The 27029-nt window shown below is 46.2% G+C and overlaps 1 protein-coding gene across 7 annotated transcripts in view; it reads left to right on the forward strand.

Moving 5' to 3' along the window:
• Window positions 1–1079: 1079 nt before the first annotated feature.
• Window positions 1080–27029, forward strand: part of MAG (myelin associated glycoprotein) — a 76240-nt gene continuing 50290 nt past the window's right edge. For 5 of the 7 annotated variants that reach the window (XM_082231632.1, XM_082231636.1, XM_082231638.1 and 2 more), the window contains exon 1: window positions 1080–1334. In XM_082231632.1, coding sequence (XP_082087758.1) covers window positions 1309–1334 — 26 coding nt within the window. In that variant the 5' untranslated portion in view covers window positions 1080–1308. Of the gene's footprint in view, window positions 1335–1449; window positions 1491–27029 lie in introns of those variants that run through there. The other 2 variants (XM_082231635.1, XM_082231640.1) reach the window with 2 other exon arrangements.

Below are 27029 nucleotides of genomic sequence, written 5' to 3' on the forward strand. Positions count from 1 at the left end.
CGGGACACTACTTCCAGTTTTGCGGAATTTGTAAACTGAATCGTTCTTAAACCGGACTGTTCTTAAACCGAGTTACCACTGTATACGTAATGTTATTGTCCTGATATGATTATTATTGTCCTAAAATTGTCCTAATAGGATTATTAATAACCCACTAGGGACGCGGGTGGCGCTGTGGGTTAAACCACAGAGCTTAGGACTTGCCGATCAGAAGGTCGGCGGTTCGAATCCCTGCGACGGGGTGAGCTCCTGTTGCTCGGTCCCTGCTCCTGCCAACCTAGCAGTTTGAAAGCACGTCAAAGTGCAAGTAGATAAATAGGGACTGCTCTGGCGGGAAGGTAAACAGCGTTTCCGTGCGCTGCTCTGGTTCGCCAGAAGCGGCTTAGTCATGCTGGCCACATGACCCGGAAGCTGTACGCCGGCTCCCTTGGCCAATAAAGCGAGATGAGCGCCGCAACCCCAGAGTCGGTCACGACTGAACCTAATGGTCAGGGTCATCAGGGGCATAGCTAGGCAGAGGCTCAGGATGCAAATGGGCATGTGCCTGTTTACATGCTTGGATGCCTCTGGGCGAATTAAGACCATGGATCTTACCAGCCCTGTGCTCCACAGTATACCTAGTAAGCAAAATAATATTTTTTAAAAATAAATTAAAAAGGCAAAATGGGAAGATGCCTTGCACATTGCTCCGTCCACTTCGGTGCCACCTACACTAACTGGCAGCAACTCTAGCGCTCTAGGCAGGAGATATTCCCAGCCCTAGCTGGAGTTGCTGGGGATTGAACATGGGAACTTCTCCATGCAAGACAGTTGCTCTGCCACCGAGGTGTGGCCCTTGGGAAAGAATGGGGCAGGAGATCAGGGACCTGATGCAAAAGACCTGGGGCTCAGGCCCCCTGGGCCACCCGCTGAGAACACCCCTAGCTCAGTTGCAGGACCCCTGCTCAACAAAGCAACCCAATCCTAGACTTCTGTTTACTTCCGCAAGTCATTCCTTTCCTGGGTGTTTTGCTCCCCACCCTCCGGTCCTCCCTGCCCCCAGTCTCCATCAATACTTAAGCCCGATCTCCACGTCTGGCACATCTGTGTGCATCACTTCATCCTGACATCTCGCCACTGCTGCTCCCTCTACGCCCAAAGTGTACACAGGGGCTCATTGTTCTGGATGCTCAGCTTCCCCTTGTGGGCTGATCTGCCTTGGCTTTCGCTGGCCACTGAGGCTGGCATAACCTGGTACCCTTGGCTGGGTCTGAGGACTTGTCTGGTTTCCCGGGACGTATTTGCTGGAGGAAGGACAGCAGCGATTCCATGAGAAGCCCATCCTCAGATTCTGGGTGAGTGCCGTTTTATTTTACTTTTGTGAGGGGCTTCTGTGGGAAGGCTCACCGATGAGGGCAAAGGACCTGATTCTTTTTTGTATATTGTCAGAGCATGGATTGATCTCCAAGCAGAGCCAGAGAGCAGTTTCGAATCAAAAGACAGCTGCTAAGGTATTTTTATAGCTTTGGGGAGAAAGGAGATTGCAGTTGTTCGGAGCAGCGGTAGCCAACTTCTGGCTTATGAGCCACATCTGAGGCATCTGTCCCTTGGTGGAACCCCACCAGAACTCAGTCAAGATGTGGGATAAATCCTGCCTACTGCTTCACTATCAAGAGCAAGAGTCAGGGGGAGACATTTTTGTGGTGTGTGTTCATGAGATCTTAGCTCAATGGCAGAATACCTGCATCACCCGCAAAAAGACGCAACTTCAATCACCAGCAGCTCCAGGTACGGCTGGGAAAGACCCCTGTTAGAAACTGATTTATTTACAATATGCCAAGGAACTCAAGACCCCGTGCATGGTTCTCCCTGCTCCATTTTATGCTCGCAGCAACCCTGTGAAGTTGGTTAGGCAGAATGACAGCGACTGGCCCCAGGTCAGCCTGTGAGCTTCATGGTATGCGTACCCCTGCGTACCCCCAGAAAAAAGGTACTGGAGTTATGTGACCCCCAAGCCAAGGAGATAAATAACTATACAACCTTTAGAAGATATCTGAAGTCAGCCTTGTATAGGGAATTTTTTTTTAATGTTTAATGTTTTATTATGTTTTTATTTATGTTGGAAGCCTCCCAGAGTGGCTGGGGCAACCCAGTCAGATGGGTGGGGTACTGTTATTGTTGAAATTATTATTATTATTATTATTATTATTATTATTATTATTATTATTATTATTATTATTATTAATTCGAGAAATGCTGGAGGGTATGTAATACTGAGTCAGATGGACCAATAGTCTAACTTAGTGTAAGACCGGCTTGTATGTTCCAGTGATCTACATGCAGGAGAATGTGGAGACATAGGGACATAGGAATCTGCCTTATACTAAGTCAGACCACTGGTCCATCTAGCTCAACTTTGTCTACACTGACTGATAGCAGCTCTCAGGGTTTCAGACAAGATTCTATCCCAGCCCTACCTGGAGCTGACGGGGATTGAACCTGTGACCTTCTGCTGTCAAGGCAGATGCTCCTCCACTGAGCTACAGCTCCTCGGTCCTGAAGTGATAGAAAAAGGGAGAGCTTCATTCAAGATCGCATGCCAAGAATCACAGTTTTGACAGTTCCTTTCTGGCAATGGGTGGGGTGCGTGCAATGTTCTTGCAACTAGAAAAATGGCGCTCTTCAGAAGAAATAGTTGAAATAGAGCCCTAGCGCTAGGGTTATTTATATATTTAATATTTTCAGAAAATATTCCTATGAGGGTGCCCCTCCAGGAGGTCACTGTTATACAGGAGCGATTTAAGAAGTTTAGGTTTGCATAATGAAAGTGCCTTCTCGCCCATGTTGTTTTAAATTTAAAATGCCCTTTTGCTGTTAGAAAAGTGATGGGGAAATTCATTGAAAAGGGTGGGATGAATGAACAATTGATGGGAAACAGGTTCAGCTCACCCATGAGGCAAGGTGAGGAGACTGCCTCAGGTAACAGGATTCATTGGTGCAGCAGATCCTGATGTCAGAGCAAGAAGGGAGGTGCCATTTGGTGTGTGTGTGTGTGTCCACCTGAAGTGCCAAAATATCTTGGGCTGGCACTGATGGGAAGACATGTAACCACTTTGCATGTGGATCAGGATGAATGTTGAGTCAATGGCTTGTGAGTCCTATAAGAGTCTTTTAAAAATGGCATTCCTCCCCTCCACTCCATGTTAAAGTCAACTTTGCACCATTCTGCTGCATGTCTGCATCATGAGTAGGGATTTGGTTCAGTCCACATTTAAAGGCAAGCTTATCTACTTCGCACTCTCTGAAACAATATGTGAACCAAAACACAGGCAACCTTCTGAATTCATACTTATCCAAATTTTGTGATACAGTTCTCCAGTTAAGTAATGCACCCAAAAAATGCATATACTTGGATGTATATTCATGGGGAAAACAGGCAAAGATGCATGAGTTTAGGGGAAATTGCTCTAAAATGTGTATCTCAGGTAATATTGCATACAGCCTTGTGCATGTTAGGAGACACTCTTTCTAAAATGTTGATGAATTTTCATGAGAACTATATTTAAAAACATGAGAAACTGAAAATGTTGAGAACTGAACTTAACATTGGAAAGATTAGAAACTGAAATGGACATTTTCACCCATTGCTATTCAAGGGAGGTCATGTGTAAATTTAATGGTGAGCTTCTCTTTCCTTATGTACATTTAGTAGCCCTTGAGAGTGCAGAATTTGAGAATATTTAGCTTAGAGCAAGTGGCCAGGAATGGTGCAAAGGAATAGGTCTTCTTCGGATCCAAAAGGGTTAATTCAGCAGAACTGAAACTGAATTCAGAAAGTAGGTCAGCCATTTGAAATTGTTATATGAACAATACATTTGGAAATGTTTTAAAACGTGGTGCTGAGAGGAAATCGTTTGCAGTGTTCAGTGGGTGGTCAGGTTTGACACTTTTTCAGCTGTGTTCCCAAAACTCTTAAATCAAATAGTGCCCATTGCCAGGAATGTGGCATGGGAGAAAAATGGAATAAACCTTTCAAGGTTGCGGTTTCCTTTGCAAGTAAATTTGATATGCCACAATTTGCATGAGAATTCCACCCCACCCTCCCAATTCATTTCAGCAGTAACCAGGAAAGCCAGGATGCCAGGGCTAGAATCTTGTCTCTGATGGGAGCACTCTTAGCAAAGTGTTTTGCAAATTGCAGAGCGGATGGGCAGGGGTGTGTGTGTGTGTTGCATTTGAATTCTCAAAGCCTTCATCAAATTTTGAAGTTCTCTGGGTTGGTGCGGTGGCTAATCATAAAACCTTTAGCCTATTCAAAAACACATATTGTTCTGCACAATCCCAGTCTCTGAGTGGCGAGACGCGTCGGTGGTGGTTTCAAGCCCTTTTCTGAGGTCTGGAACGAAGGTGAATGGAGACTGTGGCATCTTTAGGTTATATTTACCCAAATATACAACCTGAGCATAGTATAGAGGGCATCACAGCACTAATCCTCCAGCAAAGGAATTGGTTCAGCAGCCTCTTCTACTGGATTCTAAGCGTTTCCTGTGCACCAAACATTTTGCAACGTATGTTTAAAATGCCCCAGGTTGAATCTCTCGCATTTCCGAGAGCAGAGGATCTCAGCCAGTGTCGGGGGGACACAGTGAGTAGATGGACCAAGGATCTGAGTACAAGGCAGCTATTTCATATATTTATACTGGATGTTAGCCGCAGGTCACCCTCTCACAATTATCTTGCATTTCCTCTGGACGTGCAGCCAATGCTGTTCAGCAAGGTATAATAATAATATAATATTTTTATTTATTTATACCCCGTCCATCTGGCTGGGTTTCCCCAGCCACTCTGGGTGGCTTCCAACAGAAGACTAAAATACAATAACCTATTAAACATTAAAAGCTTCCCTAAACACTGGACGGCTGACAAAAAAGGCACACTGGTTGCTGCTTTGGAAAAGATGCTGCTGTCTTCTGGAGATCTGTTGGGTTGGATTTGGTGGAGCGTTTCACTCCAGCACTGCAGCCTAAGGACAGAACTTTTTTGCCACGTTGTGTTGTTTTCAGCGGTTACCCGGAGTGAGTAGAAAATTCAGCATGTGGCTTCTTTCCTGCCACAGCGCCCCTGTGACAGGAAAAGCATCACCTGCCAGATTACTGTTGCTGCTAAAACAACTGTGGATGCCCTGTTGGCTCTCCAGTTGGGACTCCCATCAGGTTCCTCCAACCCCAGCCAGCTTAGCCAGGGATGAGGGAAGTTGTTTTCTGCTCCAGAGGGTAGGCCCCGAATCAATGGATTCAAATGTTAAGAAATGAGACCCCGGCTAAACATTACAAAGCACTTTCTGACTGTAAGAGCTGTTCGGCGGTGGAACAGACCCAACCTCAGAAGGTGGTGGATTCTCCTTCGTTGGAGGTTTTTAAACAGAGGTTGGACGGCCATCTGTCAGGGATTCTACCCAAATGCAATTTTGGTTTTAAAATGCGTTGTAAGGAGTATGGGAGTATATTGTATTTAAAAATAGGGTATCAGAGTTTTTAGGGGCTAACCAGGTTGGGATAGCTGGGATAGCAGGCTTGTTGGGTTTTGAATGTCTCATGTAGATTTTTCAGTTTCTTTGTTCTGTATGGGACAATGACAATAAAGATTATCATATCGTATCGAAATTCTTTAGCTCTGATTCCTATGTTGCAGGGATTATAGATGACCTTTGGGGTCCTTTCCAACTCTACAAATCTATGATTCTATGAGTTGCAGCTCAAGACCCAGCTCAGGAGGGGCAGGGTGTGTGTGTGGAGTTATCAACCCTTCCTGCTTCACACTGGAATGGAGGGAATTTATATAACGAGTCCCAAACTGAACAAGCTTTTTTCCCTTTTGGCATGGTGCACGTTTGATTTTATCCACCCGAGGGCAGCAGGGACCCATGAACAAACACAAAGGCCGCTCAACAAAGGGAGCTTTGAGCAAGCTGCAGCTCCTACATGGTGTTCAGATCTGAGCGTGAAGAGGAGAGCTTTTAATAGCAGACAAAGTGCGGGATTGCTCTTCCGCAGCTATAGCTCTCCCAACCCCTTGTCAGCACCCCGGCAAGATGTATTTTTATGTTCTCTCACATTGGCCGCGCTTTGTGTTTAAACTGTTCTCGCTTGCAACACTTGAAAGTGCAATACAAAGGCATAATAATAATACAAAGCCCCCAGTCTTGAGCTTTGAAAGGTTCCTAAGAGAGGGTATCATTCTCAACGATGAGGAGGCAGCGTGAGTTCATCTATGCTGCCTCCTTGCTGGCCTGTTCTAAATTTGCAGAAAACAAACCTAAACAACAGCTTTCGTTATCCTCGTTTATTATATTTTTATCTCGCCCTTCCTCCAAGGAGCCCCAGGAAGTATTTCTTATTTATTTAATTCAGGGAAATTATACACCGCTTATTGGTGCTTGTCTCTAAGCAGTGTACAAGGAATGCAATCCAATGAAAATTAAAAACAACGAAGTCAAAATTCAGTTTAAATGCTTTCTGGGATTTTTTTTTTTTTAAGTATTCAGGTGCTGGAAGTTCAACAGGGAAAGTGGGGATTCTCTCACCTCAGATGGAAGAGGCTTCCATAAATTCATGCCCCCGATATTCAACGTATAGCTCCTGATGAATATGATCATAGAATCATAGAACCATTGAGTTGAAATAGACCCCAAGAGTGCATCCCATCGGATGCAGTGGATCTGAGCCATTGAGGACCACCAACAGTGACTCCCCAAAAGACCTCAGGGATCGGGCAGGGGTATAAGGGATCAGGTGGTCCCTGTGGTATCCTGGACCCAAGTTGGCAAGGGTCTTGCAAAGGTCTTGCAAGGACTTTGAACATGGCCTGGTAGTATATGTGGTTCACTCACCACACCCTTTTATCTTCAGAACAACACTATGAGGTAGGTTGGACTGACAAAGAATAATTGTCCCAAAGTTGGCCCCTGGCTGAATAGGGATTTGAACCTAAATCTCCCCAGTCATAGTCCTAGACTGCGCTGGCTATACCACACTGCCTCTCTTTATGTTTTGCTGCTAGGTCACGCCACTATGAGTTTGGGAACTCTGAAAAATTGTGGTGGCATTTGATCACTAGATCTACACGCCTTGTTAAAAGCATGAGATTTGCTCGCCCTGCCCCCACCACATTAACCAATAATGGCCTGCAGAAAACTGGGTTCAAAAAACTACCCTTGAATTTCATTACTAATATGTATCCCAAGTGGCAATTCTGACAGCCAATCTTTCATCATTAGTTACGTTGCCTGGAAACATCGCGCATTCGGAGGCTTTCAAAATTATTTAAGAACTTCAAAATGTTCTTTTGAATTCTCCCGAAATGCTGAGCTGTAACAATATGAAAACACGATGAGCCTCATCGCCATATGCTGATTCTTCAAGACTTAGCAAAGCTGAGAGCCATTTCGATACAAGCACATCCGCCTTCTGCGTACAGGAATGCATCTGTAAGATATTGCAATAATCTTTAACGTTTGTGGTGTTTTCTAACCTTTGGTAGAGAGAAGCCCTAGTGACAGATTTTTCTCTGCCAAGATCTAGCGGCCCATTATTTTGGCAGCAACTAAAAGGCTTCCAAGATTAGGGTGGCCATGTGCCCTTTTTTACAGAGGACAGCCCTCTGTTTGAAGGACTAGTCGGTCCAAGTCTGGTTTAACAAAAAAGAATCGACAGAAGGGAGAGTAGGAGGACCATTAAAGGAGCTGTCCTAACAACTCTCAGCACTGTTGTTGTTGTTTTAAGAGAATTTCAGGTATACAAAATAAAGTGAAGAAAGTAAAGAAAAAATGGAGGGAAAATGCAAATGAGAACTAAAAATACAATAAGGAAAAGGGATATAATGTAATACACTAAATATAATCAGTTACACTTCCATACATTGTTATATAGATATTCAGGGTTACTTCGGTTTATGAACTTAATCTGTTCCAGAAGTCCGTTCTTAAACCAAAACTGTTCTTAAACCGAGGTGTGCTTTCCCTAATGAGGCCTCCCGCTGCCAGTTCCCTTCCACCTTTTGGCTTCTGTTCTTAGACCGAGGTAAAGTTCTCAAACTGGGACACTACTTCCGGTTTTGCGGAGTTTGTAAACCGAATCGTTCTTAAACCGGACTGCTCTTAAACCGAGGTACCACTGTATATGTAGTGTTATTGTCCTAATATGTTGGTATTAAAGGGTTAAGAAGCTCTAATCAGGACGCTGTAATCACTGAGCAGCTGGAGGTCGTTAGGCTTCCAGGAATGTGAGTTTGTATAAATAGTCAACTCACTCGTGTGTTTGCCTCTCCCCTTCCCCCTTCCTTTTCTTTTGGGGCGTGTTTGCTGAAATGTGTGATTCTTCACCAGGGTTTTTTGTTTTGTGTAAATAAACCTTTTATTTGAGTTCCAAACCGCTTGCTCCAAGATTCCTTTATTGAAAAGATGCTGACTCTCCAGCCCTTCTTGAGCCGCTGTGCGAAAAGCTCTGCTGTAATGGGACATTGTCGCATCGGAAGCGCACTGGACATTTGATTAGCATTAAACTAATTAAAGTTTAATGGGACATAATACATATGATTATTAATAACCCACTATACTTTATATAAACTCGTTCCAAACATCAGTATATTTATCCAAACAAAACCTACATCAATAGGCAGCCCATTCATATGTTGCAAATGTTGTCATGTTGTCGATCCATTGGTTAAAGGGGATCTTATCTTTATTCTTCCGGTTCATCAATGCCAATCTTTTAGCCATAGTCAAGGTGCACAGAATCCATGTTCATTGCTCAGCACTCTTTAACCAACTACAGCTCACATAATTCTTTGTGGCTGTTCAAAGTAGTATCGCGTTGCTTCAAATGGATGGCCTCCCGCAGTCTTGGCAGTGGCAAGCAGGTTGCATCAGCTCTCATTTAACGCTGTGCATCTGGGAAGGGCTGTTTAAGGGCTGTTTAAATTTCCCACAATGCCCTGGAGTGACGCAACATTGGTGGCATTGTGGGAAATAAAAATGGCAGCACCCAAACACTTTATTAAAGTGAGGCCCGAGGCAGGAAGGAAGCATGGGCTCCGCCAGGCTCCTAGGGGGTTCTGTGGCTGCCCAAGGATGCATACCATGAGCAGCACGGGGTCTATACCAGGCATAGGCACTCTCGGCCCTCCGGATGTTTTGGGACTACAACTCCCATCATCCCTAGCTAACAGGACCAGTGGTCTGGGATGATGGGAGTTGTAGTCCCAAAACATTTGGAGAGCCGTGTTTGCCTATGCCTGGTCTGTACCATAGATGGGGAAGGTGTGGACCAGCAAAAGTGGCTGGATTGTGGTTGTTGTTGCTTAGTCGTTTAGTCATGTCCGACTCTTCGTGACCCCATGGACCAGAGCACGCCAGGCACTCCTGTCTTCCACTGCCTCCCGCAGTTTGGTCAGACTCATCTTGGTAGCATTGAGAACACTGTCCAACCATCTCGTCCTCTGTCGTCCCCTTCTCCTTCTGCCCTCCATCTTTCCCAACATCAGGGTCTTTTCCAGGGAGTCTTCTCTTCTCATGAGGTGGCCAAAGTATTGGAGCCTCAGCTTCAGGATCTGTCCTTCCAGTGAGCACACAGGGCTGATTTCCTTCAGAATGGAGAGGTCTGATCTTCTTGCAGTCCGTGGGACTCTCAAGAGTCTCCCCCAGCACTATAATTCAAAAGCATCAATTCTTTGGCGATCAGCCTTCTTTATGGTCCAAGTGACTGGATTAAAACTCCCATAATCTCTGAGCAACATCCTGATGGAAGTAGGAGGGCACCAATATTGGGAGGGCTACAGGTTGTCCAATCATGATTTACACACAAACACATATCATTTTGCCCAGTTTAGATGACCCCCCACCTTCGTGTAACTTCAAGCTGGATTTCAGTGATGTGTTTTCCTCTTTTTTTGACACTGCATTAGTTTCCAACTTATCGAGTATTTAAATTTCTTCAAATATCTATTTGCCTTTTGGAAAGCAAAGCCTGCCGAGACTAGGCCTAGGACCATAACCAGTTTAAATTTTATTTTTATTTTTATGATCACCTTAAAAGAATTCTCTGATGTATGAGGGAAGAATTAAAAAATAGGACGTTAAGAGTTTTAATATACAGACATAAAAACTGCAGTTTGCAGGTGGCAACCACCATCTTAGAAGTCATCAACCCCTGCTCCAGACCACTATTTCACAGGTGGTAGCTCAGTGGTAGAGAATCTGTTTGCATGCGGAAAGACCCTGGTTCAATTTCTGGCATCTCCTGTGCTCCGGGGCTGGGTGGGGGAGGCATTTTTATTCCAAAACGACTTCTTTTCATCAAATGCTGGCGCATGCCAGCTGAATCGATTCACTAATCTATTAAAACGAATGTCATTCATTGACTAAGATTTCTTTAACCGGGCAACAGGTTAGAAATGCTAAGCGTGGAGTTTCAGACATCAAGATTTTGCCAGGCTGTAAGATTTGTGCGACATTAAAATAATAATAATAATAAATCAGACTGCAAAAGGGTGCAACAACCCTAGAAGCCCCTCGCATCTGATCTGCAGCACGGCTGCACCGTGTGATGTAAGTGAACAGAGTCTGGGCTCTGCAAGGGACGGGCTGAGCCTAGCTTGGACAAACAGCTTTGTTCTGTGACCTTTCCTTGAGTGGCGCTGCCAGGCTGTGCCATTCCAGAGCGGCTGCTTCGCGGCGCTGCATTGAGCACGATCTGCTTTTAACACAAGCCATTGTCAAGAGGAAAGAAGGCAGAGCAGGGAAGGGCGCCGCTCTGCAAGCGGGAAAGAAACCTAAGGGAATGAGCACCTAGAAAGTCCTTGACTGCACAGACCATTACTCCAGTGACCTACATGTTAGATCAGTCCGCCTAGCCTGTTTCAAACCACAGCCACACAGGAGAGAGATGAGGAGCAGCCCTAGACTGAGGCGCCATCTGCATCATACACTTAAAGCAGTACCACGGTAAACACTCATGGTTTTGCCCTGGGAACTGTGGTTTTTTGAGGGTGGCGAGAGTTGTTAAGAGACCCCCTGTTCCCCTCCCTCAACTACAATTCTCAAAGTGGTTTAACAATAACCCCTCTTTACAGGGAACTCTGGGAATTGTAGTTCAGTGAGGGGGACAAACTACAGTTCCCAGGATTGGGGGGGGGACTATGACTGCTTGCACCAGTTCTCAACCTGTGGGTCCCCAGATGTCGTTGGACTACAACTCCCATCATCACTGAGCTCTGGCCTTGCTAGCTAGGGGTGATGGGAATTGTACTTCAACAACATCTGGGGACCCACAGGTTGGGATGTTGTTGTTGTTGTTTACCGGCAGATCCCAGGGCAGGTTGCAGAAATCGAACTTTCAGAATTGCAAACAGTGAGCGCTGCATTAGCATGAATTGGGTGGGCTCTCAAAACACACATCTCGGGGGGGGAGTGCTTCAGCATTTGCCGAAAGCTGTCTAGTGAAGAAGCCACACGGACCACTTTGGGAAGGGAATGCCACAGTTTAGGGGCTGCCACAGAGAATGCCCTCTTCCCAGCTGCCGCCGCCTCAGCTTCTGAGGGAAGTGGAACTACCTATAGGGTCCCCTCTGCCGATATCCACACCTGAAAGGGTCTGTAGGGAAGGTTTTGTGGATACAGTGGTACCTCGGGTTACAGACGCTTCAAGTTACAGACTCCGCTAACCCAGAAATAGTACCTCGGGTTAAGAACTTTACTTCAGGATGAGAACAGAAATTGCGTGGCGGCAGCAGGAGGCCCCATTAGCTAAAGTGGTACCTCAGGTTAAGAACAATTTCAGGTCAAGAACGGACCTCTGGAACAAATTAAGTTCTCAACCCGAGGTACCACTGTATTTGGGGCCCAAGCCATTTGGGGCTTCAAACACTAGCGTGGGCACCTTGAATTAGGCTCAGAGAGAAACCGATAACCCGTTTCCATTCCGCTACTGCTACTGCAGGCGTCGACATCCTTTCCCGTCTTGTTCAGTGCCTCCAGAGAGCTGCTCCAGCTTTCCTTCTCCAAAGGAGTCAGTCTGGGACATGCGCCTCCAGAGAGCTAGCAGGCCTGGGCCTCTTGCCAGGGGTAGGCGGGCACAGCTGGTGCCCGTAGGAGGGAAGTTAACACCAACAGTGGAGGCAGGAAAGGGAGAATCAGCTACAACCGAGACCTACGTGTGTGAGCGCTCTTCGCACACAAACACACAGTCGCGGACACCCACACCTCGCAGAGGCACTCTTTCTTGCTTGTACAGAAGCTTCTGTGTGCATCCAGTTTGGAGCCTGAGCTTTAGGACTGCTTCTTGGGCCGACACATCATGTCAGTTTCGCCTGCACTCTGTAGCCAGTCTGCCTATCAGAGTCATTTGCGGTCAGTGGCGGACTAGAACGTAAGACAGGGATATCAAACCAGGACTGCAGATCCCATCAGCCCAGCCGGTATTTCACATCCCCTCCAACATTTCTGTGGTGAAACAGAGATGTCCTGTTCTCTAGCTTTTATCTGATGAAAATGGGATGTCCTAATCCAGCCCCTCCATTTCGCCAGTGAAGAGAGTGACGTCTCATCCCCTCCAGCGTTTCTCCAGCAGATATAGGGACAACCAAAGGGAAAGCAGGGCAGTCCGGGATCGAATCAGAAACCGGGATGGCTTCTGCAAGTCCGGGATTGTCTCTGGAAAACCAGGACACTCGGAGGGTCTGATTTCATCCATGGGTCAGGGATGATGGGAATTTGGGGAGGGGGGGGCTTCCCTTGTGCTTGGTCCGGTAGCTGCAGTTAGCGCAGGATGCTGCAGCACGATTGCTGACAGGAGTGAGATCCTGTCAAAATATAACCCCTTTTGCCCAGAGAACTGCACTGGTTGCCAATATGCTCCTGGGCCAAGTTGAAGGTATTACTATTCGTATATAAAGCCCTTAACAACTTGGGATGCGTTTACCTGTGAGATTGCCTTACCCCTTAAAAGTCCACTCAACTGCATCCACATTTGTAAGAAATTGATCTTCTATCGCTGTATTCTGTGTGGCCTGCTATAAATATTTCTCTTCGCGCAAACCTATCAATAGTGTCGAATGTTGACATGTGCTTCAGTCTGGTTCTTAGCAAATAGCTAATGTCAAATATTTCTTCATATGTTTTGAATAATTGTATATAAAACCAGTTTGTTCTTTTTGTAAACCACTTTGAGGTTTTCGTTTGTGCAATCAAACGGGATATAAATTTTATAAAATAAATTAGTCCAAAGCAGCTGGAGGGCTCAGTGTTGGCTATCAGAGGCAGTGAGCTTGTTTCTGGGACTCACAAATGCTGTGGCAGGTAGATTCTGCATGTGGGTCTCCATGGGCATCTGGTTGGTCGCTGTGAGAAAAAAACGCTAGACTAGATGGGCCTTTGGCCTGATCCAAGAAGCTCTTCTTACAAGAACACAATGAAAGTCCTTAGTAATTAGTAAGGTACTGAAAAGTGGATTTGCATACTCATGAGCTGCCCTGGAAAACAGATATCCTGCCTGCCCCCTGCAGTAATTTTGGGTGCCTTCCTCTCTCACAATCTCTGGCCAAGATCTCACCCTGAAAAAAGCGTTTTTGGGGTCCACAATTTTGTGCAGTGCACCAAAATGTGTGTTTTTGAGCGCCACGTCCCCCAAAGCTTTTTTTCTGGGTCCATAATCTCACATAGGTCACGTGACTCACGTAGGATTTTGTATCTGGAAGATGGCATTCTGGATTTGGGCTGTGTCACACCGGAGGGCATGGATTTGTTGTTCTGAATTACTGGAAACACATCTAATGCTATGGTTTGGTCCGTGAGTACTCTTGCTTAGAGCAGGGGTAGCCAATAGAGTGCCTTTCGGATGTTGGGCTACAACTCCTATCAGTCTCAGCTGGAATGGCCAATGGGCAGGGGTTGTTTGTTTGTTTGTTTATCACATTTATACCCCGCTTTTCCTCCAAGGAGCTCAAGGTGGCATCCATGGTTCTCTTCCTCTCCATTGCATACTCCCAACAGCCCTGTGAGGTTGTTTAGGCTGACTGGCCCAAGATCACCCAGTGAGTTCCATGGCTGAGCAGGGATTTGAACTCTAGTTTCCCAGGTCCTAGTCCATCACTCTAACCTGGCTCTTTATATTACCATATTATCTGGATAGCTCTGTTTGTTAAGTGTGTGGTGCTGATAATGCCAAGGTTGCAGGTTCGATCCCTGTATGGGAGAGCTGTATATTCCTGCACTGCAAGCAGTTGGTGTGTGTGTATATATATATGTTTTACAATTTAGAATACTCATTTAAACATCCTTAAAATATCAATGACTTCCCTTCTTCCCTTTCCTTGGTTCATTTTGCATATCATAAATTCCTGCATATTTTACAGAAACTAAACCATTCAGAATATTTGATGGATATTATTACATCCATCAAAACTTATTTACACTGTTGAATTTATCTTAATGCTGCCAACGTTTTCAAGTGTATACAATTTTCCCTCATAGGACTAGATGATCCTTATTGTCTCTTTCAACTCTACAGTTCTACGATTCAGTTACAGGAATGGTAGCAACTAGTAGTCCATCAGTATCTAAGAGGACACCATGTTGAATATTCTGGCCCCAGCAAGGCCAGTGGTTGGGGATCATGGGAGTTGTAGTCCCACAACATCTGGAAGGCCGCAGGCTAGCTATCTGTGGCCTACGCAACGTGACAAGAGAATGTCACTGTTCCTTTCGTGGCTGTGGGTGGTCTCTTGAAGGGCAATTCACATGGAGGTTCTGACATTCTGAGAACTGCTCCTGTGGAAAATTACGAATAGCACTCCTGGTGACTACAGTGGAACACAGGAACCAGGTCATCTCTGAAGTATATCTATGGTTGGTAACTTTGCCGAGGTACAAACAGAGAGGAAATGCAGGCTAGAGCAGATAAGATTCATCGGTCTTGTGTCTGCTTTTTGTTCAACTAAATCACAAGGTTGGTTCCCTTGGATACAGATACAGATTCCCCCCCCCATACAGAATTCTAAACAAAGAGACAAAAACACACTAAAAATTAAAACCTAGCTATTGTCACAGCCCAACAGGATTGTTATGAATGTTGCCATGATTGGATGACACCATCTGTGGTACAGTTAGGTAATTTTGGATTCCCAGACTTCAGCGGTCTGCCGCGGGGACCCCCTCTTTAGAGGGTAATAATGAGCTTTGCTTCAAAAAGGGAGGCGTGAGGAGGTCGATGGAACAAGTTAATGAAAGATAAAGATTTGGGAATATTGGATTTGGTTTTTAATTTTTTTGTCTGCTTTTGTTTTGTTTTTGATGCATTGTGTGTTTTGCTTTTTCCCTTTTTTCTTTTTATTGACTTGTATTGTTGAATTCCTTTTTTATTCTGCTTTTTTATGTATTGTAACTCTTTATTGTCTCCCCCCCACTTTTTTTGTAATTGTTAAACTTTTAATAAATATCATTAAAAAAAACAAAAAACAAAATGTGGTAGGAACATCGGAAGCTGCCTCAGGCTCAGTCCCCAGCAACTGAGGAATGGTTGGAATGGAAATGTCCCCTTCCTGAAACTTTGGAGAGCCATTGCCCATCACTGCAGACAGTACAGAGCTAGATGGACCATGGGTCTGACTCAGACCATACATTTAAAGCACACCTAATGCATGTTTTATATGTCTGTTGTTATTGTCCATGGAGTTTTCTTGGGATACTGGAGTGGATTGCTGGTTCCTTCTCCAGGTGGACCACATTTAGTCTAAACTCTTGGCTATGACCTGTCCGTCTTGGGTGGCCCTGCACGGCATAGCTCATAGCTTCTCTGAGTTATTCAAGCCCCTTCGCCATGACAAGGCAGTGATCCTTTTGCATTGTGGTGCTGGAGGAGACTCTTGAGAGTCCCGTGGACTGCAAAAAGATCAAACCTATCCATTCTGAAGGAAATCAGCCCTGAGTGCTCACTGGAAGGACAGATCCTGAAGCTGAGGCTCCAATACTTTGGCCACCTCATGAGAAGAGAAGATTCCCTGGAAAAGACCCTGATGTTGGGAAAGATGGAGGGCACAAGGAGAAGGGGACGACAGAGGGCGAGGTGGATGGACAGTGTTATAGAAGCGACCAACATGAATTTGACTAAACTGTGGGAGGCAGTGGAAGACAGGATGCCTGGCGTGCTCTGGTTCATGGCGTCACAAAGAGTTGGACACGACTAAACAACAACAACAATGCATGTTTAAAGCATATGACTTTCCCCAAGGAATTCTGGGAACTGTAGCTTTCATAAGGGTGCTGGGAATAGTCACTCTGTGAGGTGGGGGAACTGCAGTTCCCAGGATTATTAGGGAGGGGAAAACTGTGTGTGTTGAATGGTATATATCTGGAAAGCAGCTTCTGATGGTCCTAGGCTGAATGCCCCCTCACACTCTTCCCTGCCTCAATGTTTTGCTCATTCGAATCCAGCTCCCTGCCTAGCGCTCTCCCTGCAGGAGGTAGATGGGACACTGGCAGCAGCTGACTAGGCAGCTGAGCCAACCTTTGCAGATCCTGTGTGATTAATGATCTGGCACCGTGATCCTTCCTGGTGGGTGTATTTACCACTCGGTATCCTGCCAAGTCTTCCGAAGAGAGGAGCAGCCTCCATCTCGCTTCAGAAGCTGTCTCGAGCGGTGGCCCTCGAGATCTGTGGGGCCATGTTCACCTTGCCTTCTGGTCAGCCTTCCAGGAGTGGGAGAGTGGGGCAGGCTAGTGCTGGGCAGCAGGGGGTCAGAACATGGATGTAAAATTTAGCTCGGTGCAGGGGGCTGGTTTCTACACACGCCCAACCCCCTTCTTTATCTCTGAGTACAGTAGTAACTTGGTTCTCGAACTTAATCCGTTCCGGGAGTCCGTTCAACTCCCATAACAGTTCAAAAACCAAGGCACGGCTCCTGATTGGCTACAGGAGCTTCCTGCACTCAAGTGGAAGCTGAGTCGGACGTTCGGCTTCCGAAAAACATTCACAAACCAGAACACTTGCTTCCAGGTTTGCGGCGTTTGGGAGCCGATTTGTTCTACAACTAAGCCATTCAAAAACCAAGGCACCACTGTATACATCCCAAACAGGCAAAAACATGATGAGAAGCAGGACCAGGAAGGGGGGTGGCCTAGGGAGAGCCCCAGGGGCCACACAGAGAGGCCTGCAGACCCCAAGTTATGCAGCCCCCAAGCCAAAGAGATAAGTAACTAGACAACCTGTAGAAGACATCTGAAGGCAGCCCTGTATAGGGAAGTTTGTTTAATGTTTAATGTTTTATTATGTTTTTATATATGTTGGAGGCCGCCCAGAGTGGCTGGGGCAGCCCAGTCGGGCAGGGTATAAATAATAAAATTGTTATTGTTATTATGGAATAGGACATTCCTATTTTCATCTGAGAAATAGTGGAGGGTATGAAGACATTTTTCTTTCAACAACTCGTTCTACCTCGATGATAGGCTCTGCCAGAGCTGTTCTTATTATGTTTGTAAATTGCCTTGACAAACATGTTAGAATGTGATTCATTAATATTAATATTAATAATACTTATAATTATAATAATTCCAGAAGGTTGGCCTGGTGGCCTGGAAACCACAACGTTGCTTACACAAAACACATTTAATACGCACACTTAAAGCACATGTCTTTCCCCAAAGAATCCTGGGAACTGGATTTATCCCCATGAGCTATAATACCCAGCACCCTTAACAAACTACAATTTGCAGTATTCCTTCAGTGGAGGGGGGAGAGAATGTGCTTTAAACATATGGTGTGTACACAACTTGAGTGTTATGACAAATGGTTGAAAGAGCTGAATTTAGTTCAGCCCAGAGAAGGAAAATTAAGGAGAGAGAGCTTTCTTCTAAGATCTGGAGGGCTGTTTGGTTGCTTTTTGGTTGTTTGATGGTGGTGTTGAGTGGTTTTTCTTTCAGTAGCCTGCTTTGTGTGGGTGTTTCATGTGTTGCAGTGAGGTCCTGAGCCTCGCCGTTTTTCCGTCTGTGAAATGGGTCTTTTGTGGTTCCCACGAGCGTTCCCAAGAATTCCAAATGTGCTATACGGTTGAGCTGCCGCCCTTTTCCATAGGAAGCTATCTTATGCGGAATCAGTATTATACAGAGTTGAGTCTCCAGCATTTCAGGCAGGGAATCTGCCCCAGCCCTGCGTGAAAATCCCTGGGCTTTGTATGCAGCCACCTTTGTATGCAGAGCAGGTGGCCTAATCTATGTGTCTTCTTCGAAACCTCAGAGCTGGTGGAAGGGATTATCTCCATCAATGGCTCCATGTAGGTGCTGCTGTTGCCAACACTCATTTTTTCGCCCCCTTTGGTGGTGTTCCTGTGCCCTGAACGGCTACTTGGCAAGCAAATAAGATTTGGCAGCCAAACTGTTTCTCAGCAGGGAGGGAAAACGATAAGGGGAAGTTTCAGCTGCTGAGTTTCAGCTTGTTTCCTCATCCTTCTCCCACAGAGTAATTGCCTCTGATATTCCTCCTTCGATGCACTCCATGCTAATTTCTGTTCTTCTCCATCTACATACTGTAATTATCCCAGAGCAATTATAGTCTGCCTTCCTACTACTTTTCCCCTCACCCATCCTGATTTTCAGGAGATGGGTGCCTTTCTACCCTTTGGCTGACTCCTCCTGACTGGACAGCAGCCACCAGCTGAGTCTTCTTTCAGCCCTGCTACAAAAAACAAACAAACCAGATTTATGTGCTTATTCACTATAGAGCAGCGATAGGCAACCTAAGGCCTGGGTCCCAATCTCCTTCTCAATCTGGCCTGCAGACGGTCCGGGAACCAGCGTGTTTTTACATGAGTAGAATGTGTGCTTTTATTTAAAATACATCTCTGGGTTATTTGTGGGGCATAGAAATTCGTTCATTCCCCCCCCCCAAATATAGTCCGACCCAGCACGTGGTCTGAGGGACGGTGGACCGGCCCACAGCTGAAAAAGGTTGCTGACCCCTGCTATAGAGCATCAAGCATCAGGAGCTGTCTATCTGGCCAGCCAGAGTTTATGATTTCAGCAGTCGGGGGTGCCAGACTTGTGGAGGGGCTGCCTGGGCTGCCTGCACAACTACTGCCCACCCAACAGCTAAAACAAGCAGCCCAAACCATTCATCTCCCCACTTGAAGTTGGCAGCACTGAACCTTGTAGGTGTAGGACTGAGTGAGGGGTTGGCTAGAGGACCTCTAGGCGCACTTCCATCCTATAGGTGCATGATTCTGCGACCTGCATGGCCAACGTTCCATTAACGTTCATTTTTGCTTTCCGTTTGTGGAGCAATGTTTGACATCTGTGTGCCCATTCGAGCAATGTGCAGGCAAGCGGTTGCGTTGAAATCCACGACATGCAAACGTCTAATCCTATAGGGCAGGGCTAAATCATGGATGCAAGAATGAAAGAAGAAGCTGCCGCATCAGGCCATTGGCCCACCTAGTCAGCATCCTGTTCTCACAGTGGCCAATCAGACGCTTGCGGGAAACCAGCAAGCAGGATTCAGGCACAAGTACACTTTACCCTCCTGTGGTTTCCAGCAGGTAATATTCAGAAGCATTCATCCCTCCAGCTGTTGCGGCAGAGTCTAGCCACCATGCATTGCTAGTAGCCATAGGTAGCCCTCTCCTTCACAAATTGGTCTAATCCTTTTTCATTGTTGTTAAAAAATCTAGTTTTTATAGAAGATTTTTTGTGATACAAAAAACAAGCAAGGAAAGATACATAAACTGTGGTGTCTCCACTTTCAATTCATAGAGTCTTTTTCATGGTTTGTTTGCATTCGGTGTGCCATCTTGTTTGCTGGCTGTCCTTGCCTCCTGCAGCAGTGAGTTCCACAGAGTAACCATGCTCTGGTGGGAGCTGTCGTCCCCAAACAAAACCTAGCAGGCACCCAGTTGGGGAAGGCCGTTCTGGAACGTTATCTTTTATCACCCCACCCCACCCACCTCCGGACCATCTCACTCTGCCCCTTTGCGAGCTCGAGGGAGCATCCCCACGAAGGCCTGCCTGTTTACTCGGCTGCGAAAGCAACACGATTGAGTTCACCATGGCAATGTGCACACGGCGCACGGGCCCAGGCAGACGGGGAGCTGCTGCTCACAGGAAGTCGGAGCTCGTTTCCCCATATGCTCTGCCGATTGATGCAGATTCACACTAATAATTAGGGCCCTATCCCTGCTTGCTTTACACCAGCAGAGCTCGAGGAGGGTGCAAGAGCTGGAAAGGCAAGGGTAGGGAGGTGGGCTCCATGCCAGAGACTCAGAGTTCAGTACAAAAGCCCGGGCGATTAAAACACACCCTTTTGCCTAATGCCTCTATGTTTGAGGAGCTGGCACAGGGGGAGTTAGCTGGGTCACAGCTGCACAGGAGGTCTCGCTCTGCAAGGATTGCTTGGCTTGTTAAGCTAGGATGCAGCCACCTCTGGGGGAGGGAAGAGAAATTTGCTTGAGTTTGCCCTTAGAAGAGGGTGAGACAAATTTGTGGAGAGTACCAGTGGCTTCTTGGCACAATGGCAATGCTCTACCTCCTCTGCCAGAGGCAAAATGCTTCTCTGAATATCGGTTTGCTGGAAGCCGCAGGTGAGGAGAGGTTGTGTTCACCTCTCCTACTTGAGGGTTTTCCCATGGACCACTGTGAAAAGAGGATGCTGTAGCAAATGGGCTTGATCTTACTGGGCTGGTCTTATGTTTCCAATTCCACACTTTCCAAAGCAGTACCAGAACCGAAACAGAACCATCCTTCGAGAGTCACGTGAAGAGTAGGTGGGTTCCCACGAGGCAAGACACCGTGATAACAGCAAGAACCTTTATTGAACTGGGAAACTAGAGCAAAGCAACTTCTTATATACATTCCTGAAAGCCGGGGCCACTCCCAACGTGATTGGCTGTCTAAACTTCCAAGCTGCAAATCACAACTCGAGTTCAAGGGTCAGTGGCAGAGGCCCAAATCCTGAAATGTTCTGTGATTGGACCTCATGTCTTGAATCAGAACACAGGAGCTCAGATTCCTTAGTCCAGACTCAAGCTCAGGCAAACACAGACCACTGAATACATAACATCACGCTTCCCTGAATTTTGCATTGCTTCGTCCTCCAGCCAGGGATATGTGCAAAAACATGCATGTCCTGCTATGAAGCGGGCCTAAAAATGCACGTATAAGGAAAATCAACATTCATGCATTATATCAGGGTAAACTGCTTTGCAAGTTTGCATATGTTAAGCGAAATTGTATACAGATCTGTGTACATTTGGATAAATTTGCACTAAAAGGCTGTTTAGTTTTCCTGAGCACATTAGGGGGAAAATTGCACGCAAATTGCATGGAAATGTAGAGAACAGAATGTAGCAGTGGAAAAATGAGAAAATGGGGAAGCCAAAATTGTCAGATTCACCTTCCAGATGTTGTTGGACTACAACTGTCATCAGGCTCCTCATCCCTGTGATAGGACACTGGACATAGACCCAGAAGTTTGGGGCTCCTGTTCTACTTCTTCCAAGGACAACATGAGTCCATTAAAGTCTTTCTTTAAGCCTCAGTTGCCCAGTCTGTGAAATGGCTATAGCAATAACTGACATTCCTTGTGGGTTGTCAGAATTAAACGTACTTCCAAATAATGGTTCACTCGCATCTGTTTATCACAGGAATCAAGAACCTCTGCCCTCCCAGATGTTGGAGCTTATCCATACAGCAGTAAAACATGAATGCAGCCATAGCCGCAGGATCCCATTGTTGACCCAGACCTTCAGCACACTTCTAAATGCAGGGTTTCTCAATGCTAACCCTTTCAGACTTCCCAAGAGTTGACCCCCCCCCACCTTGCATTTAAAGTGGGTGTTGGAGACTAGGAGAACACTGATCGGGGGGAAGGTATCACGTGGAAGGCCCTACATCAATGGGGGCAGAAGCGAGTGCAGATCCACATTTTGCTCCTGTGTGGACAAACCCTGCTGTTGGACACCAACTCCCATCAGTCCCAGCCGGCATAGCCAGTGGCCGAGGATGCTGGAAATTGTCGTCCAACATCTGGAGGGCCACAAGTTTTCCCCTCTCTTATATCAAAATAGACCCTTCTCAGCACAAGACCCTACTGAACCAGCCAGCGAAGACAACACCAGGAAACATGGGCAAAATTGTCCTATATTCCATTTCAGTCTGGGAATAGACTGTGCATGGTCTGAAGGCACACGATGCAGGTTCCTTGCAGAATCTTAGCAGGTCTGGCTTCTGCCTGCACAGGAAGACGGTCAGCAAAGCCTGTGCACACCAGCCTGACTCCCACCAGGGGAGAAAGACGGGGTATAAGTAAACTAAGGGTCCCTCAAGACAGCCTTTTCATTGTGCATTTGTGATTATTTGTGCTCACGATGGCATCAAGGTGATAATACACAATTTCACTTTCAATACTGTTTGCACCTGCAAGGGTTTCAGGTTGGACATACTGCTTTCAGGTTGGACATGCAGTGTGGTGTAGTGGTTAAGAGCAGTAGACTCGTAATCTGGTGAACCGGGTTCGCGTCTCCGCTCCTCCACATGCAGCTGCTGAGTGACCTTGGGCTAGTCACACTTCTCTGAACTCTCTCAGTGTCACTCACCTCACAGAGTGTTTGTTGTGGGAGAGGAAGGGAAAGGAGAATGTTAGCCGCTTTGAGACTCCTTTGGGTAGTTATAAAGCGGGATATCAAATTCAAACTCTTCTTCTTCTTTGTTCCCGATCCGTGTGTGTCCCATTGCAGAGATCGTGCAGCTTTTTACACCACGAATGTCCTGGGTTTGGAGGTTTGTCCCACCGCAGTAAAACTTTGAGGTTGCGGGGGGGGGGGGAGGAAGGTTGCAGTCAAGTAAAAAGTAATTCTTTATGAAATAAATAAAAATAGAGTGCATCTTCTCCAGACAGCAACAATGCTGTAACAAAATAATAATAATAATAATAATAATAATAATAATAATAATAATAATAATAATAATACTACAGTGGTACCCAGCAAGACGAACGCCTCGCGAGACGAATTTCCCTATGGGCTTGCTTCGCAAAACGAAGCTTGCCCCGGGGACAGCGGGTCTTCTCTTTTGAAGCAAGGCGGCGGGGAGAAGCGATCTTCTCCCCGCAGCCCCAGGTCCGGGGGCAGCGGGAAGCGCTTCCCGCTGTCCCCGGACCTCTTTTGAAGCAAGGGGCTGCGGGGAGATCGCTTCTCCCGGTGCTCCGAAGCTGGGCGGGGGGGCGGGAACACCTGCCCCCACCGCCCGGCTTCGGAACGCTGCTCCGAAGCCGGGCGGGGGATCGGGAACACCTGCCCCCACCGCCCGGCTTTGGAACGCTGCTCCGAAGCCGGGCGGGGGGCGGGAACACCTTCTGAAGGCGGGCGGGGGGCGAAAGTCTTTGTCCCCCCTGCCTGCCTTCCCAGGGGCTTTTAAATCGCCCGGACAGCGGAGAAGTCCTCTGCTGTCCCGGGGCGATTTTAAAATGCCACCCGCCAGCATTTTAAGATCACCCGGACAGCGGAGAAGTCCTCCGCTGTCCCAGGGTTTTTTAAAATGCTGGGGGTGGGAAGAAAAGCCCTTGCCCCCCCCAGCCTTCAGAAGAGGTCCGGGGACAGACTGTCCCCGGACCTGGTCTGAAGGCGGTTTCCCTAGGAACGCATTAATTGATTTTCAATGCATTCCTATGGGAAACCGTGCATCGCAAGACAAAAAACTCACAAGACGAAGAGACTTGCGGAACAAATTAATTTCGTCTTGCGAGGCACCACTGTAATAATAATAATAATACCACCTTTATTGTCAATGTGCAACCTGTGTACAATGAAATTAGCTGAGCCTGGGGAAGCTCAGGGAAGCAATGCAGAATGACTAATACAGTGGGATTATATAGAATAATAGAATTGTAAAGTTAGAAGGAATCCCAAGGATCATCTAGTCCAACCCCCTGCAATATAGGGATCCTGCCCACAGCCATCCCTGAGCGGGCTCAAATCACCAACCTTCTGGTTAACAGCCAGACACACTGACCCATTGCGCCACAGAGACCTCTGTGCAGACAGTTCAGTATAAACCCACTAGCAATGCAGCGTTATTGCATCAATGACTTGCTACAGAATTACACCCCCCCCCCACAAAAACCACCTGTAATGCAAAGTGTGTTTGCTTAGGTGCTGTAAACATGGATTAGTTACTTTTTGGGGCTCCGTGCTAGATAATTGCTTGCTGCTGTCATCTAGATTGTTCAGCTGTTGCTGTGCTCTACCCCAGAAGCGGCTGCATTTCATGAGCAATTGTTGGACGGGGAGGAGGAGACCATTTTCCATTCTGGAGCAACTATGCAGCAGCTCCAGGCTGTTTTGCTCCTGCCTTGTGAATAGTATCACAGTCCCTAACTGTCACCGAGTGAAGGACACTCATGGTGCAATTTGCAAAATGATCCAGCAGAGGAAGGGGAGGGTGGAATTCTGTGGAGGCAGACACACACAGAGAGAGGATAGGATGTTGTAGATTCCCCGGCAATGGATATGTTGGTGGCTTGGAAACACAGGGGACCATTAAACAGGGATCTTTTGTGACTTAACTGTGTTTTCCTGGGTCTGGGGAGGTGTGCCTGCCCACAGTAAGGAGGGGGAAACGTGAAGAATGCGTTTTTGGGTGTGTCAGGAATGCCTCCCAGTAGAAAGGCTCAATTGGAGGAGATTGTGCTCTGATGAACGCAGCCGGAGAAATGGATTCACTGTGCGTCAGATCAGCACAAAAACCATCCCCGCCCCACAGCCAAACTGGAAAATGCAGAAATCCTGACTCCAGAGCACCTTACCCATTAGGCCCCCATCTCCTCTTTTTTAAAAAAGATATTTATTAAAAGTTTTTAAGATATAACAAGAAAAAGGAAAAATAAGCATACAAAATAAAAAACAGTTAAAAACACACATTGATTTTCAATAACATATCTTCCATACACTTATTTCCTCGGACCTCCTCATACCTCCCTTCTTTGTATTCCAGTTCAATTTGTTAATTCAGCAAATCCTTACCATTAAACTTTTACCCATTTGTAAAAAAAATTCATATCTCTTAAAGCATTACAGCTGGAAACTGCTTAGTTTCTATCCAACATCCTTCTAACATTCATTAATTTTACAATGTTTCTGTAAGTAGTCTTTGAATTTCTTCCAATCTTCTTCCACCGACTCTTCTCCCTGGTCTCGGATTCTGCCAGTCATTTCTGCCAATTCCATGTAGTCAATCACCTTCAACTGCCATTCTTCCAGGGTGGGTAGCTCTTGTGTCTTCCAATACTTTGCAATAAGTATTCTTGCTGCTGTTGTTGCATACATAAAAAAAGTTCTGTCCTTCTTTGGCACCAATTGGCCAACTATGCCCAGGAGAAAGGCCTCTGGTTTCTTCAAGAAGGTATATTTAAATACCTTTTTCAGTTCGTTATATATCATTTCCCAGAAAGCCTTAATCTTTGGGCACGTCCACCAAAGGTGAAAGAATGTACCTTCCATTTCTTTACATTTCCAACATTTATTATCGGGCAAATGATAGATTTTTGCGAGCTTGACTGGGGTCATGTACCACCTGTATATCAGGCCCCCATCTCCTCTTGTCCAGAGAAGGAAGAGCTGTGGCGCAGTGTTAGAGCATCTGCATCACATGCCCAAGGTCCCAGGTTCAATCCTCGGTATCTCCAGGACAGTGGTTCGTCTAGTCCAGCATCCTGTTCTCACAGCGGCAAAACAGACGCCTGTGGAAAATACACAAGCAGGATCTGAGCACAAGAGCCCTCTCCCCTTCTACCGTTTCCAGCAACTGGTATTCAGAAGCATGGCTCCTCCGGCTGGGCTAGTAGCCGTCGACAGCATTATCCTCCGTGAATTTATCCAATCCTCTTTTATAGCCTTCCAAGTTAGTGACCATCATTGCCTCCTGCAAGAGCAAGCTCCATAGTTTTAGCTCTACGCTGCAACCCAGCTCTCCATAGCCAACATGTGGGAATGTTCAGGGTGGCAGGAAAGGATATATTGTTTATTTATATCCTTCCTAAAGAAGTAATGCTTTTGATGCTTTTGAATTATGGTGTTGGAGGAGTCCCATGGACTGCAAGAAGATCTAACCTCTCCATTCTGAAGGAAATCAGCCCTGAGTGCTCACTGGAAGGACAGATCCTGAAGCTGAGACTCCAATACTTTGGCTACCTAATGAGAAGAGAAGACTCCCTGGAAAAGACCCTGATGTTGGGAAAGATGGAGGGCACAAGAAGAAGGGGACTACAGAGGACGAGATGGTTGGACAGTGTTCTCAAAGCTACCAGCATGAGTCTGACCAAACTGCGGGAGGCGGTGGAAGACAGGAGTGCCTGGCGTGCTCTGGTCCATGGGGTCACGAAGAGTCGGACATGACTAAACGACTAAACAACAACAATGAAGTAAAGTTCCTTTACTTAGCAGAGTTACATCCCCTTTTTTACATGCACAGCAGATAGCTGGTTGCAAGCTCGCGTGAGCCTCTCACTATTATACAATTCAGTCTGTCTTCAGATTGAATGGTATGTTCCTGGTAAGTTCCCTTGAATCCCTCTTAAAAGAATAAAGACGCCTTATTCAAAGCTCATAAAAGAATCAGGTAGGTAGCCGTGTTGGTCTGACACAGTAGAAATAATAAATAAATAAATAAATAAATTGTCCAGTAGCACCTTAGAGACCAACTAAGTTTGTTCTTGGTATGAGCTTTTGTGAAGGGCACTGTTGGCATTTGATAGCATGAAGAAGTGTGCATGCAAATGAAAGCTCATCCCAAGAACAAACTTAGTTGGTCTCTAAGGTGCTACTGGACAATTTTTTTAATTTTTATATATATATTTCAATAAAAGAAGTTTACTTACATCAGTTCACAGTTGGATATCTGAAGGCAGACCTAGTTAGAAATATGTACATGTGGATATACCCCATATGGGAAAGTAATCCCAGTGCTTCTGCTAGCTGAGAGCTAGCAGAGCAGTCCTAGCTAAAAAGCTGGTCAAACAAAG

This window comes from Podarcis vaucheri, assembly GCF_965113315.1.
Source record: "Podarcis vaucheri genome assembly, chromosome: 7".
NCBI lineage: Eukaryota > Metazoa > Chordata > Lepidosauria > Squamata > Lacertidae > Podarcis > Podarcis vaucheri.